This window comes from Pongo pygmaeus, chromosome 14 (genome assembly GCF_028885625.2).
Source record: "Pongo pygmaeus isolate AG05252 chromosome 14, NHGRI_mPonPyg2-v2.0_pri, whole genome shotgun sequence".
NCBI classification, from domain to species: Eukaryota; Metazoa; Chordata; class Mammalia; order Primates; family Hominidae; genus Pongo; species Pongo pygmaeus.
In genome coordinates, this window is record NC_072387.2 from 27,559,992 (window position 1) to 27,576,475 (window position 16,484).

The window sequence follows — 16,484 nt, forward strand, 5'->3', positions numbered from 1 at the left end:
TAGAAGAACTGATAACCCAAGGAACAAATAAGTATTTCTCATGAGACCTTTAAAGAAAATAACTTTTTATTTTGGTATAACTATAAATTTCACACGTAATGGTAAGAAACAATACAAAAAGATCCTCTCTGTCCTTTACTCAGTATCCTCCAATGGTAGCATCTTGCAAAACTATGGTGAAATATCACAACTTGACACAGTCAACATATAGAACATTCCTTCACCACAAGGATCCCTCATGTTGCTTTTATAGCCACACCAGCTTTCCTCCTGCTCCCACCCTCTTTTTAGCCTCTGACAACAATTAATGAATTCTCCATTTCCATTATGTTGTCATTTCAAACATGTTATATAAATAGAATCATACAGTTTGTAACTTTTAGGTACTGGCATTTTTTTTTTGTTTTCTCAGCATAATTCTCTGGAGATTCATTCAGGTTGTTGTATCTTTTGCCATATCAATTGTGTTTCTTTTTATTGCAGAGCAGTATTTCATGGTAATGGAGCCCCACAGTTTATTCAACAAAAAGATATCTAGATTGTTTCCAGTTTGGGCTGGATGCTGCCCAACTGAGCTGCTAAGAACATTTGTGTACAGGTTTTGTATGAACACAGGTTTTAATTTCTCTGGGATACAATCCCAGGAGCACAATCACTATTTTCCAGAGTGGTGGTTTTACATTCCCACTAGCAATGAGTGATCCAGTTTCTCTGCATCCTTGCAACCATCTGGTGTGTCAGTGGTTTGTTTTTAGTCATTTGGATGGCTGTATATCTCTCTATGGTTTTAATTTGTATTGCACTAATGACTAAAGGTGCTGAGTATCCTTTTATGTGCTAGGTTTTGCCTATTTTCTTTGGAGAAATATTAAAAGTCCTTTGTCCAGTTTTTAATTGGGTTGTTAATCACTTTGTTGTTGAATTGTAAGAAGAGTTCTTTATATATACTGATAGATCCTTATTAGATATGTGATTTGCAAGTATCTTCTTCCATTATGTTGGTTATCTTTTCATACTCTTGATAGTGTCCTCTGATGAACACAAATTTTTAATTTTCTTTTTTGAGACAGAGTCTCGCTCTGTTGCCCAGGCTGGAGGGCAGTGGCTCGATCTCGGCTCCCTGCGAGCTCCGCCTCCCAGGTTCACACCATTCTCCTGCCTCAGCCTCCTGAGTAGCTGGGACTACGGGCGCCCGCCACCAGGCCCAGCTAATTTTTTTGTATTTTTAGTAGAGACAGGGTTTCACCGTGTTAGCCAGGATGGTCTCAATCTCCTGACCTCGTTATCTGCCAATCTCCGCCTCCCAAAGTGACGAATTTTTAATTTTGATGAAATCCAATATATCTACTTTTTCTTCTGTTGTGATTTTATAGTGTCATTATCTAAGAAATTGTTGCCAAATCCAATGCCATGAAGCTTTGCTCTTATGTTTTCTTCTAAGAGCTCTGTAAGTTTAGCTCTCACATCCATTTGAATTTTTATATATGGTGTGAGATAGGAGTCCAACTTTATTCTTTTACACATAGATATCCAGTTGTACCAGCAACATTTGCTGAAGAGATTTCCTTACTTTCTGAAAATTGTGAATGGTATTATATTTAAAATTTTTGTGTCCCTGGTGTTCACTGACATATACACATGACTGATTTTTGTACATTTTTCTTGTACCTAGTGACCTTCCTAAAATCAATTATTAGTTCTAGAAGCTTTGTTTTGTTTTGTGATTTTTTTTTGCAGATTCCCTGGGAGTTTCTACAGAGACAGTGCCATCTACGAAAAGAGACTGTTTCATTTCTTACTTTCCAATCAGTAGGCCTTTTATTTCCTTGTCTTGCCTTACTGGAGTGGCTAGAACTTTCAGCACTGTATTGAACAAGAGTAGCAAGAATGAACATCCTTGCCTTACTCCTGATGTTAGGGGAAAAGAATTCAGTCTTTCATCAATAAGCATGTTAGCTGTAGGTTTTTTGTAGATGCTCTTTACCAAGTTCAATGCCCACCTCCCTGCCCTATTTGTTTTAAATGAGTGCTTTTAAAAAAACTAGGGGCTGGGCACGGTAGCTCACACCTGTAATCCCAGCAATTTGGGAGGCCGAAGCAGGCGGATCACCTGAGGTCAGGAGTTTGAGACCAGCCTGACCAACATGGTGAAACCCTGTCTCTACTAAATACAAAAAATTAGCTGGGTGTGGGTGGCATGTGCCTGTAATCCCAGCTACTTGGGAGGCAGAGGCAGGAGAATCACTTGAACTGGGGAGGTGGAGGCTGCAGTGAGCCGAGATCACACCACTGCACTCTAGCCTGGGAGACTGAGTGAGACTCTGTCTCAAAAAAAAAAAAAAAAAAAAAGACATCTTTACATATATTAAGTTAAAAAAGAAGAGTGTAGAACAATGTAGAGTATATTACTGCTTATATTAAAACAGAAAAAATAATATAGATGTATCTATTTACTTCTTTACATGTATACTTATATACGCACAAAATCTCTCTGGAAGAATACACAAGAAACTGAAAGTACTAATTGCCCAGGGAGGAGAACTGTGTGAATGGGAGGGAAATTCTGCTCTACCTACATACTCCTGTGCACCACCTGAAGTTAGGAACATGTAAATATAGCACATATATTTAATACAGTCATGTATTGCTGAGAAATGCATTGTTAAGTGATTGTCACTGTGCGAACATCAGAGTGTACTTACACAAACCTAGATAGTATACCCCACCACACACCTCTGCTATAAAGTATAGCCTATTGTTCAGACCACCACGTATATGCAGTCTATTGTTGACTGAAAAGTTATGTGGTGCATGACTGTATTAAAAAAATTAAATTGCTGATACCAAATCTATTGGTACCTATTGGGAATATCTGAACAAACAAAATAGAGTAGCTATTATTAATATCAATTGTTTGGAAATCATCTGTACATACCTGATATCCAGTTTCATTAGTTTTCACTGTCATCAAGTCATCTTGTTTACTTATGATCTTCTGCAGCTAAAAAGATTGCAAACATGAGTTTACATGTGTGCCTACCAGATTTTTCAAAACAACCTAAAAAATAGATGCCAACTTATTGTTATAAAACATATACTAGTTATTTGCTAAATATTAACTTTTTTTTTTTTTTTTTTTTTTTTTTTGAGACGGAGTCTTGCTCTGTCGCCCAGGCTGGAGTGCAGTGGCGCAATCTCGGCTCACTGCAAGTTCTGCCTCCCAGGTTCACACCATTCTCCTGCCTCAGCCTCCCAAGTAGCTGGGACTACAGGCGCCCGCCACCACTCCCAGCTAATTTTTTTTTTTTTTTTGTATTTTTAGTAGAGACGGGGTTTCACCGTGTTAGCCAGGATGGTCTCGATCTCCTGACTTTGTGATCCGCCTGCCTCGGCCTCCCAAAGTGTTGGGATTACAGGCGTGAGCCACCACCTTAAATTCTTTCTAATCATAACTCCTATTATCTTTTTCTCTTAGACAATGCAAGAATCAAAAGATAAAAGAGATAACAAAGTATTAACATTATTATTACTACAATCTTCTACTGAGAAAGCTAGCTTACTTAATAGATACATGTTCTTAGGCAGCACTCTATAAGAACTTCAAGATTATGCTTTCAAGATAATTTTTATTCATAATTAGTTGTATCACTAGTTTATGGTGACATTTTCAAGTATATAGTTTTTTTTTTTTTTTTTTTTTTTTTTGAGACAGAGTCTTGCTCTGTCACCCAGGCTGGAGTGCAGTGGCACGATCCCTGCTCACTGCAAGCTCCGCCTCCCGGGTTCACGCCATTCTCCTGCATCAGGCTCCTGAGTAGCTGGGACTACAGGCACCCGCCACCATGCCTGGCTAATTCTTTTGTATTTTTAGTAGAGACGGGGTTTCACCGTGTTAGCCAGGATGGTCTTGATCTCCTGACCTCGTGATCCACATGCCTCGGCCTCCCAAAGTACTGGAATTACAGGCTTGAGCCACCGTGCCCGGCCTATAGTTTTTAAAAAGCTATTTATATCATACACATAGTCTTCCTTTTCCCTTTATGCATTTATAAAGCATTAAAATAATTTAAAGACTTAACATTTCTACCAATTAGGACACTGTAAATAGTACTTTGAAATTGAGTACATTAAAAAACCTACCTGCCTTTCAGAATCAATTGTATCAATCCTCATATGGAAAGCAAATTTAAAAAAGAAAGCATTTTAAAAGAATCAGATGTAGACAAAATCCCAAACTATGGATTCAAATCAATTAGGAGACACATCTCTATCCATTTTTTTCTGGGCTATTTAACAGTTTGAAAACTGCTGCAATTAATTCCGTATTAATTATTTTGAATTTAGCTATTTCTATTATGTTTGTTTTAGGCAAGTGGTTTACTTCTAGTTCTCTAAATCTCTCAGTCAGTTTTCAATGCCCCCCTTTCCCCTACTTAATTATTTTCGGGAAAAAAGTTTATATTTATTTTACCTTTTATTTTTAAAGTTGACAATCAAATGGTATAATGCCAAGTTCAATATCCAAACATTTCTCCCTGTGCTTATTCCCTTGGAACCTCTTAAAAATTTTTATTACAGAAAATTTCAAACTTAAGTAAAATGAACAGAATTCTACAATAAGTCACCATATAAACACTATTAATCTTCAATAATTATCAGTATTCTGCCATTCCTGGCTCATCTATACCTCTACCTGCTCCCTGTTCCCCTCCCAATTATTATTTACAGCTCTTCAGGAAAAAATACATATATTAAAATGTACAAATATCAGCCATACAATTTTGACAAAGTTTCTTTGTGTCTCTTCCCAGTCAATCCTGGCTTCTCTTTTATTCTTGTTCCCACAGAGACAGTTCTGATTTTTTTCCCCACCTAAATTAGTTTCCCCTAGTTTAGAAATTCAAATAAATGAAATTAAATAGTATGTATTCTTTTGTGTCCGCCTTCTTTCACTCAGCATAATGGTCTTGAGAGTCACCCATGTTGTTTGCCTGACAGTAGTCTGTTGCCATTTATTGTTGTGTTTTATTACATTTTATGAATATACCACTCTTTATTCATTCACCTGTTGATAGGTGTTTTCATGGCTCCAGTTTTTGGCTACTGTGAATCAAAATGCCACAAACATCTTTTACAACTCAATTTTGTGGATGTGGCTTTTAATTTCTCTTGGATAAACACGTAGGAGATAACAAATCTGTTTAACTTTATAAGAAACTGCCAAACTATCTTCCAAAGTGAATTCTGGTTTCTTCATATTCTCACCAACATTTGATGTGACCAGTCTTTTTAATTTTGGTCATTCTCTTGAGTGTAGTAGTATGTCATTGTGGTTTTAACTTGCATTTCCCTGACAACTCACGTAAAAGGCATCTATATTTATTTAAAAATAACTCTAGCAGGTGTATTTAGTATGATAAAACTATAATGCTACTATATTAAGTGTGCAGTCCTTCCCACCAATATGAAAGCAACGTGAAATGAAAAGACCACCTAAGGAGCAACCGATAATAGGAAACAGACCTGTCATTAATCTACTGTTTAGAGAGATTGCACTAAAACCCTGGCATGCATCCCACATAAGCACATGTACCACTGATCAAGGTAAAGATTAAATGGATTAACCATTACTGGCTTTGATCACAGTTGCTATTTTTTGTTATTAGCTGACAGAGAACAGCTCACACAGACAGTTGCTATTTTACGAGTTCTTGGGATAAAGAAGTAAGCAATACACTTACTAACACAGTTTTCAGATCTGAATGTTAATAAAACATGAATATTCACAAAACACAAAAGTAACAAACTGAGGCAATCTGTATTTTAGGACATCTTCACAAGGCTTTTATTACCATACTTCATTATTACTTTTACATTTGCTACTCAAATAACTTTGTTACATTTATGTTTTAGGTATTAAAGTGATTCTCATTACTTTTCTAGTATATATATGGTAGGGAGAGCAATAAATAAAATCTACTAGGAAAACATTTAGATAAGCTAAGATAAATCCCTGCCTTTTAAATATGCTTTTTTGATGCGAAAAGAACTATTTGGTTCTTTGAAGAAAATCTCAAATATAAGATGCTACATACGGCCAGGCACGGTGGCTCAAGCCTGTAATCCCAGCACTTTGGGAGGCTGATGCGGGTGGATCACCTGAGGTCAGGAGTTCGAGACCAGCCTGGCCAACATGGTGAAACCCTGTCTCTAACAAAAATACAAAAAATTAGCTGGGCACAGTGGGACATGCCTGTAATCCCAGCTACTCGAGAGGCTGAGGCAGAAGAATCGCTGGAGCCCGGGAGGCGGAGGTTGCAGCGAGCTGAGATCGTGCCACTGTACCACTCCAGCCTGGGTGACAGAGCGAGGCTCCATCTACACACACGCATGGACGCACGCACGCATGCACGCACGCACACACACACACACTACATACTTAGGTTTACTAATACAAAGACCATGGAAGTGAAAAAACTATTCAAATAATTAATGTAAATGTAGTTTTTCCTCTTCAATGCTGTTTTTTTTTAAAATGACATGCTGTATCACGCTCTATGGGTAATCAACTTTAGTGGTTCATTTCTATGATCAGCACAAAGAACCTTCTTTCATGTTTACAATGGTGACCTTTATACACTTAAAAACAAAATCAATGATGTATCCTTACATATTCTTTTGGATATTTTCTTAATTCATGAGGTAATCACCCAACAATTTTCCAACATTTATGGAGATATCTGTGGTATTCAGAAATTGTTCCATAAATTCAGCATGTTAAGCTATTGTGTGAAAAAATGTATTTGAAAAAATTTTAAAGTAGGTATGCATAACACATTCAGGAGTAGAGGCTGTAGGTACAATAAGGACTGTATGGTAAAAGGTACATCAGTGTAGCTCTGTGAAAACAACAACAACAATATGCCTTCTATTGCCTTTTTTCATGTTCAGTTTCATGCTCAGGATCTCCTATGTCTACGGACTTTGTGATTTGGCCACATATCACTAAACATTACCACAGTGCATCAAAAGTTTGGTGCTGATGAGTATGACGCCCACTATTATTATCAGGGGCTCTGCTATGCCCACTTTATAAAATCGCTTCCAGCTTTACTATTCTTGGATGTGTGTACAGTGGGTCCAGTACTTCCAAGATTTGGCTCTGTGTACCTTGTAACTCCCAGGAATAAAAACAGAAATAAAATCCGCCCAGGTCTGAAAGGATTATGGTAAATGCAAATTCTCACAGCTTAACTAACCTAATAGAATTTCACTTATTTAGGTATATGGCCTTTTCATACAAATTACCTCCCTACGAATAATAATACTTTTAAATCTATCCATTTCTTGTCCCCGAGGTAGAGTGAAGTAGCTGGATGGTATCTTGTGACTTATGGCACTGGTATTTCAGGTCCCACTTGTGAAAACACATTTCCTTCAAATATTTATTTGAGATATTCGATTAAGTCCTCAAATATCTCAAATGAATATTTTTATCTACTGCTACCAGTTTTGAAGTTCTATTCACTCCTCTTCAGCCTTTTGCTCTGTGGTGTCGGTCCCCACGACTCTTTTGAAACTGCTCTGTAATGGTTCCTACTGACCTACACAATTTCAGGGGCTCTCTACTCAGTCCCTACCTAGCTGCCCACTTTTTATTCTTGAGTTCGGTGTCTTTTTTACTATTTTTATTATTTTTTTTGAGACAGAGTTTCGCTTGCAATGGCGCAATCTCGGCTCACTACAACCTCTGCTTCCTGGGTTCAAATGATTTTCCTGTCTCAGCCTCCTGAGTAGCTGAGATTACAAGCATGCGCCACCACACCCGGCTAATTTTTTGTATTTTTAGTAGAGACGGGGTTTCTCCATGTTGGTCACGCTGGTCTCAAACCGCTGACCTCAGGTGATCCGCCCGCCTCAGCCTCCCAAAGGGCTGGGATTAGAGGCGTGAGCTACTGTGGCCAGCCCCGAGAGTTCACTGCTTTTAAACACTCCCTCTCCCATTGCTCTTGTCTTCCTCACACTCCACTATCCTGCACTCTCTGGGCTCTTTGGTACTCTGCTCACTGTTCTGCTCCTTCTCAGCTTCATTTCTTGGCTTCTCAGCCTCAGTTTGACCTCATAAACGAAACACTGCTCCCCAAGTCTCTGGTCTTATCCCTTTTCACTCTATTTCTTCCCCTTTGGGGTCATATACTTTCAGAACTTAATTATCACCCCTATGAGGATGTTCCCCAGTCCTGGCTACATTACTGATCTCCAGTTGCTTGCTATTCTTGTCCGTCTGTAGGCATGGCCATTCAGTTGCTCAAGCCCAACATTTCCAAGCTCAGAATCAGGATCTTTCTCAACTCAGGCCTCCGAAGAATTCTTCAAATGAGGAGGGCTGACACTGAGGAAAGAGCAGGGGCTCTAGAACAAGATGGATTTGGAATCAATTTGTATACAGTAAAATGTACCCCTTTAAAATGCAGTTTTTGCTTTCAGGATCATGCACTGGACGAGTTTTCACAAATTTATACACCAATGTAACCACCACTCCAAAGAAGATCTAAAATATTTCCAGTACTCCAGAAAGTTCTCTCATTTCTCTTTGCAGTCAATTCCTGACTCTCTCCTGGCCTCAGGGAACCAGTGATCTGCTTTTAGTAGGTAAGTCCCCTTTTCTAAAATTTCAAATAAATGTAATCGTACAGCATGTATTCGTCCATGTTGCTGCATTTATCAGTGGTTTGTTCCTTTTTACTGTTAAGTAGTATTCTATTGTATGGATCCTATTTGTTTATCCACTCACTTGATGAACACTTTGGTTGTTTCTAGTTTTGGCTATCGTGAATAAAGCAACTATGCATATTAATATACAGGTCTTGGGTGAATGTGTTTTCTTGACTAAGTAAAAGTGGAATTGCTAGGTCATATGCCAAGGATATATTTTATTTTAAAAGAAGCTACCAATTTTGTTTTCTAACATTTGTGTACCATTTTATTCCCACCAGCAATGTAAGAAGTTCATTTGCTTCGTATCACAAAGGCTTTAAAAAAAAATGTCGTAAGTCATTTATGTACATGCCTAATTTGTCATTTACGTAAGTACTCATTAATTCATCAAGAGGGATAGCTAGTATGTGCTAAGCACTATGCCATATATATATCTATGTTTTCTTTTCTCCATAAAGCACTGCAATCGATTAAAAACACTTAACTCTAACTGGCACGTATCGAACTGGTTGATGTGCATTGAGGTTTTTTTTTTATTTTTTTTAATATTAGCACCAAATTTTTGGGAACAGAATAAAATTTACTTGTTGGGTGTTCTAGAGTTACATCTTAGAAAATACCATTTAAACACGTTTTCAGCTCTTCAAATATTAGCCTTAGAGCAAATTCCTGGAAAATTTGCACCAATTTATAACTATTGCAGCATTTTCATTTTTTCCCAATTCTTTATGAAGGCTTAAGTTTTTATTATGTCTATTCTTTTTGTATATCTTTAATAATTTTTAGTATAATTTTAGCATATCAACACATATTCTTAAAAATATATATATCCTATGTAACTCTTCTTACCGTATTATTTGCTGAAATCATAAAAATGTAACCCTAAAAAACAGATGCTTATGCTTACTTCCCTTTTTGGAATCTTATGCTCTGTTCACTTATTGGTGTCCTTATGGTTGTATTATAGAAAATTTAATATTTTTGAATGTCCAAATAATTTCCTAATAGTTCATATGTAAACAATGAATACAATTTTGATTTTAATGGAAATGTAAAATTATCACACAAACATCCAGGTATTTTACGATAAACCTAAAATAATTAGCATCTACTTACCTTAAAAAATTCCCTTTTTTCAATCATCTCATTACCATCTGTATCCAGCATTTTAAAAGCAACATGAAATCCAGAATGGGGTTCTGCAGTGAAGTGAAAAATGAATATTTAAATGTTGATGAAAAGCAAGTTATTTGTAGATAGATAGATCTTCAAATTTGACATACACTAGCAGAAACTGTATAAGTGCCTACACAGAAAAATAATGATTTCTTATAACAATTCCAAAGGCTGATATTTGGTGTTATGGCTTTGTTCCCTGCCTTCTCCAACACCCTTTCCATAGGTGCTGCTGCTCTGCTAGTAAGTGTTCTCCCTTTCAATGCAAAATTAGTTTGTAGGCTTAATTTATTTCTTTAGCTGTACTAGGGGCTTTTCTATATTCTTACAGTACCTTGGTTATTTTCAAATTAATGATTACTTTTTATTTCCCTTTCTCAGAGTACTTAAACAACAACAACAACAACAACAACAACGTATTTTGCAATCATTTTAGACTTATGGAAATTTTGTAAAGATAGTACAAACAGTCCACAGAGTCCTCTAATTTTTCTTTTCTTCTGAGGCAGGGTCTCACCTGTCACCCAGGCTGGAGTGCAGTAGCGTGATCACAGCTCACTGAAGCCTCAAGCTCCTGGGCTCAAGCAATCCTCCTAACTTAGCCTCGACAAGTAGTTGGGACTACAGGTGTGCACCATCACACCTCGCAAATTTTTAATTTTTTTTGTAGAGATGGGGTTTTACCATGTTGCCCAAGCTGGTCTCAAACTCCTGGGCTCAAGCTAAAGTGCTGGGTTGAGCCCCTACACCTGCTCTTCCTCTAATGTTAACATCTTACATAACCACAGTACATTTATAAAGACTAAGAAATTAACATGGCACAGCATTATGAACTACACTATCGACTTTATCTGGGTTTTATGTTTTTTCACTAATGCTGTTTTCCTATTCTAGGATTAAATATAAGATACCATGTTGTATTTAGCTGTCATGTCTCCTGAATCTTCTCTAATCTGTATCAGTGTCTTAGTCTTTCCTTGTTTTCCATGACCTTCACACTTTGAAGAGTACTGGTCAGGAATTTTGTATAATGTCAAATAAGCATTTTTAAAGCCTAGACTACCACTATGATTCTCTAGTTCAACAAACTTCCTATTAAAGAGACAAAGCTATGGGCTGCTATACTGCACAAGAGGTAGAAGAGACCCAAAGAGATAACCTAATCCAACATTATCATTTTGCAGATATAGAAACTAAGGCATCAATAATGTTTTTAATGAGAAAGACATAAATGCCAAACTTTTAAAATCCTGTTTGGTAAGAACAGAGAATTCCACATGATCACTGAGAAAAACTGTGGGATACTTACTAGTGAGGATTGTAAGCAAGAAAAGATACTCAGTATATGAAATTAGCCCTGAAAGAGATAAAAGCATACCGGAAAATAAGCTTTAGATGGTTTAGAATATACAGAGACATTAACATTGAAATTTCACCTAATTAAACAATAATTTTACTTTAAATTACCTCTCTTTGATACAGTGGAAAATTTTTATAATAGTTGAAGTGGAGGCCTAATACTTAAAAAAAGAAACTGTTTCATCAGGTACTATTACTAGTAAGGAGGTTGTGATGGTTGGTTTTAAGTGTCAGTTTGACTGTGTCACAGACTGAACATCTTGAGTATCCAGATTAAACATCATTTCTGGGTGTGTCTGTGAGATTAGCATTTAAATTGGTAGACTCGGTAACGCAGGCTGTCCTCCCCAGTGTGGGTGGGCATTATCCACTCTGTTGAACAAAAAGCGGAGGAAGGAGAAATTCACCCTTTTTTTCTGCCTCACTTCTTGAGCTGGAACATCTTAACTTCTACCCTCAGATGGGTTTACACCATTGGCTCCCCTGGTTCTCAGGCTTCCATCACATGGACTGAATTACACCACCAGCTTTCCTGGGTCTACAGCTTGCAGATGGCAGATCATGGGACTTCTGTACCTCCATAATTGCATGAGCCAGTTCTTCACAGCCAACCTCTATCTAAATCTCCTATTGGTTCTGTTTCTCTGGAGAACATTGACTAATACAGAAGAATCGAGCTGGCTCGCAAATAACAGGCATCCACTACAAGTTTTATTTACATGGCACTTTATGGAACTTCTACTTAAATTTTTACTATTCATAACATCTCAAGTGAAGCAAATTTATAAATTCAGTAGAATAACAGAGACTTGGGATATACTGAGAGTCAAATTACATTATTTAAAATGTAGTAATTAGTTCTTTGTAGCAGTAACTTGATTTTTCCTTTGGGAAATCATTCTTTGTCAGTCTCAAATTTGCAGTTTGGGTAGGATGACCCTATCTTTGCCTCTGCAAGTAAATGCTAATTGGCTGAAGCCAATCACTGCATCTCTGTGGAACTGATGCAGGGATGGGCAAGTAGCTCAGGCCCAAGCTAATAACGAGGTTGCACTAGTCTGGCTCCAGGGACTGGTTCAGGGATGGGCTCACACCTAAGTTGGGCCACTCAGAGTAGTACAGCAGGATTTCTGATGCAAATGCTGGATCACTGACTTTCACATTTTTATTTTGTGCTGGGCTTTGGTGATGTGAGAATGTTATTCTCAGGAACGTGAGGCAATGGAGAGAGTGCCTGGAACTGCCAGAGGCCAGTATTTAGAGCACGAGAATGTAGCCAATCTTTAATTGCCAGATCCAGAAAATGAATATGGTGATGTTTGAGCCCTGGATGAAGTTGGGTTTGAAGCTAACTCTGTCTAGTCACTAAACTTTCTTGCTTGCTCAAGTACATTGTGTCAGGTTTTAGGCTGCTTACATAGAAACAATATCTCAAAAACCATGGCTTCCTGATAAGCTAAAAAACAATTGTTCCCTCAGGATCAAAAGATTGGTATAATAGCAAAATGCACAATTAACAATTAAAAACACTTTTTTAATCATGGAAAACTTCAATCATATGCAACAACAGAGAGAATAATATGATGAATAATTATATATAATTATATTAAATAACACAACGAAACTCAGTGCCAATAATTATCAATTCATGGCAGTTCTTGCTTTATCTATATTCCTTTTCACTCCCTACCTCCCACTGGATTATTTTGAAACAAAACCCACATATACATATCATTTCATAGTAAAAAATTCAGCCTGTATATCTAAAAAAAACCTCCCTGCCAGATAGTTACCACACCTTAAAAAGTATCAATAATTCCTTAACATCTTCAAATTCAAATCAGCATTATCAATTTTCCTGTTTTAGACAAGTTTTCAAGTGTGTTCAAATGAGCATCCAAAGAAAAGTCCTTACATTGCACTTGGTGAGTAGGTCTCTTAAATCACCTGTTTTTAAATATTGTGGTAAAATAAACATAACATACAATTTACCGTTTAAACCATTTTTAAGTTTGGTAGCATTAAGTACATTCACACCGTTGTACAACCGTCATTAGAAATTTTTCATCATGCTAAACAGAAACACTGTACACATTAAATGTTAACTCCTGAATCCCACCACCTACTCCTGCCTCTAGCCCCTGTAACCTCTATTCCACTTTCTGTCTCTGTGAAGTTGCCTTTTCTATCTAGGTACCTAAGATGAATTATACGACATTTGTCCTTTTGTGACTTGCTTATTTCACTTGGCATAATGTTTTAAAGGTTCATTCATACTGCAGCATATGTCAGCATATCCTTCCTTTTTAAGGCTGAATAATATTCCATTGTACCTATGTACCACATTTTGTTTATCCACTCACCTGCTGATGGACATTTGGGGTGTTTCTACCATGTGGCTCCTGTGAATAATGCAGCTACAAATATTGGTGTACAAATATTTATCTGAGCCCCTGCTTTCATTTCTTTTGGGTATATACCCAGAAGCAGAACTGCTGCATCATACGGTAATGCTGTTTAATTTAATTTTTTTTTTTTTTTTTTTGAGATGGAGTCTTGCTCTGTCGCCCAGGCTGGAGTGCAGTGGTGCCATCTCGGCTCACTGCAAGCTCCGCCTCCCAGGTTCACGCCATTCTCCTGCCTCAGCCTCCCGAGTAGCTGGGACTACAGGTGCCCGCCACCATGCCCAGCTAATTTTTTGTATTTTTAGTAGAGACGGGGTTTCACCATGTTAGCCAGGATGATCTCGATCTCCTGACCTCGTGATCTGCCTGCCTTGGCCTCCCAAAGTGCTGGGATTACAGGCATGAGCCACCGTGCCTGGCCAATGCTGTTTAATTTTTGAGGAATCGCCCTACCTTTTCCACAGCAGCTGTGGAAATACAAATTTCCACCAAATTTCTCCACATCCTCAACACTTGTACTTTCTGCATTTTTTTTTAACTGCCAACCTAATGAATGTGACGTGATATCTCATTGTGGTTTTGATTTGCATTTCCCTGATGATTAGTGACATTGAGTACCTTTTCATGTGCTTTTCATGTGTATATCTTATTCTGAGAAATTTCTATTTGAGTCCTTTTCCCATTAAGAAACGTTTTGTATAGTTCTTTACATATTCTGGTTATTATCCCTTATTATATATATGAATATATACGATTTGAAAATATTTTCTCCCATTTGTGGATCTTTTTTTCACTCTCTTGACAGTGTTCTTTGATTCACAAATGTTCTTAATTTTGATGTAGTCTAATTTATTTATTTATTTTTGAACAAGGTGTCACTCTGTTTCCCGGGCTGGAGTGCAGTGGCACAGTAGTGGCTCACTGCAGCCTTGACCTCCCAGGTTCAAGCGATCCTCCCCACCTCTCAGCCTCCTGAGAAGCTGGGACCACAGGCATGTGCCACTACGTCCAGCTAATTAAAATACTTTTTTTTTTTGGTAGAGACAGGGTCTTCCTATGTTGCCCTGGCTGGTCTTGAATTCCTGGGCTCAAGTGATCCTCCTGCCTCAGCCTCCCAAAGTGCTGGGACTGCAGGTGTGACCCACTGTGCCCAGCCTTCCTGTCTCTTATGTCTCTCTTAATATATAGGTTTTCTCCCTTGTCTTTTTTGCCCCTACCTTTCAATTTAATTGTTGAAAAAGGTGGTCATTTGTCCTATAAAATTTCCAATAGTCTATAAAATTCTGATGACTGTATGTCCTTGGTATCATTTCACATGTTCCTCTACCTTCTGTATTTTCTACAAACGGTACTTAAATCCAGATGTGTGCTAAGATTCAGGTTTGATTTTGACAAGAATTCTTCACAGATGGTGTTGTATACTTCCATCAGGAGGCCAAAACGCAGATGTTTACAGAAAATACTAGATACCATAGAGAGATACGAATAGTAAGAGTTACAAGAGTTTAGAAAAATGTGCAGGCATTTCCGGAGTTTAGATAATCAAAGATGTCACAGAGGAAGTAATTGTAACAGTAATCTTCGAATGATTGGTAAAAATTTTAATTAAGCGGATGTGGTATAAATGGGAAAGCTATTTAAGACAGATGAAGCTGAATATGAAAACTGCAAAGTGATTGTCTGAAATAACGCTCATGTGGAAGCAGCAATGGGAAAAAAACCTACTATGGTAGTTCCGACAGGAAGAATAAAGAGCTGCAGAGGATGATGACAGTGGGAATGTATTTACCCTTCTGTGCAGGACACCATACCCTAATGGCTCCCAAGCAAATAGAGGAGGGAGTCAGGGCCAAAGGTAGTTCAGAGCAAGGAAAGCAAAAATGGTATTATTAGATGATTCCATGTTTTAACTATAAGTAAATATTTTAAATGTTTTCAATGGCTTCCTTTTTTTGAATTACCAACTTTTTGTTGTTTCTATTTTGGAGCAGGTGTACTTTTCTTTAACAAAAAGACTATAGTATGCTTTCAGATTTTCTTTTGCTTTAAACTATTTAGTCCTTCTATAAAGGCAGAATAAATTAAATGTGTTTTGTCATATCTTGTACCTGGGAGAAGTGCTCTAATGTTAACTGAAAGATCAAAGTATTTCATTCTTTGGCAGCCTTAAGAATTTTTCTCATTTTCAAAGGAATATGGCAATGTGAAAAAAATGGCCAAACCTCTAGACTCCACTGGGCTTGGTGCCAAAAGGAGATCTTGCTTTTCTTCTCTTTAGACACAGGTACAGGTCCTTTATGCAAGCAGAACTTTTTGAAAAAGAAAATTCCAGGGTCTTTCTTTGAAATACTGACTTAAATAAAAAGCTTGAATAATCACAGAATTGAGACAGTATAAAAACCGTACCTTTCACTCTCAAGGTGGGTTATAAATAAACAAGGTAGTTCTACAACAGCATTCTAGGCATTTGCCCTCTGAAAATGTTTTTAAAGAAAACTGACACATGAGAATATTGACAGGAGAAACAGCTTAATATATATTTGTTATATCTAATTGTAAAGTAAATGCTGTTAAATGGCAATGATTCAAAACTGCATTAGGACAGTATTTTAAATAATTTATGTTTAAAAGTTTGTTAAAGAATCTCTTAAGAGAGGCACTAGGAGAAAGGAGTAAGTTCTGATTTTTTCCCCTCTTCACGTCAGACAACCAATATGTTGGCCTTGTAAACAAGGTTTGAGGGAGGCGCATCTCACTCATCAATGTGAAAACCTAGTCATCACACTTAAGATGAATAAATTCTGTCAGTTACAATGCTTATCTAGA

General features: G+C 37.3%; 1 protein-coding gene and 1 non-coding gene across 2 annotated transcripts in view; both read right to left on the reverse strand.

Moving 5' to 3' along the window:
• MICU2 (mitochondrial calcium uptake 2) overlaps positions 1 to 16,484 on the reverse strand; it is a 111,967-nt gene that overhangs the window by 18,704 nt on the left and 76,779 nt on the right. The window contains exons 5-7 of the mRNA XM_054446304.1: positions 11,204 to 11,251; positions 9,835 to 9,917; positions 2,936 to 3,001 (exon numbers count right to left, since the gene is read on the reverse strand). Of these exons, the coding sequence (XP_054302279.1) occupies positions 2,936 to 3,001; positions 9,835 to 9,917; positions 11,204 to 11,251 (197 nt within the window). The remainder of the gene's footprint in view (positions 1 to 2,935; positions 3,002 to 9,834; positions 9,918 to 11,203; positions 11,252 to 16,484) is intronic.
• On the reverse strand, positions 16,358 to 16,458 carry LOC129012021 (small nucleolar RNA U13). Its single transcript, XR_008493529.1, has one exon. It is a non-coding gene; the product is annotated as a small nucleolar RNA U13 (small nucleolar RNA).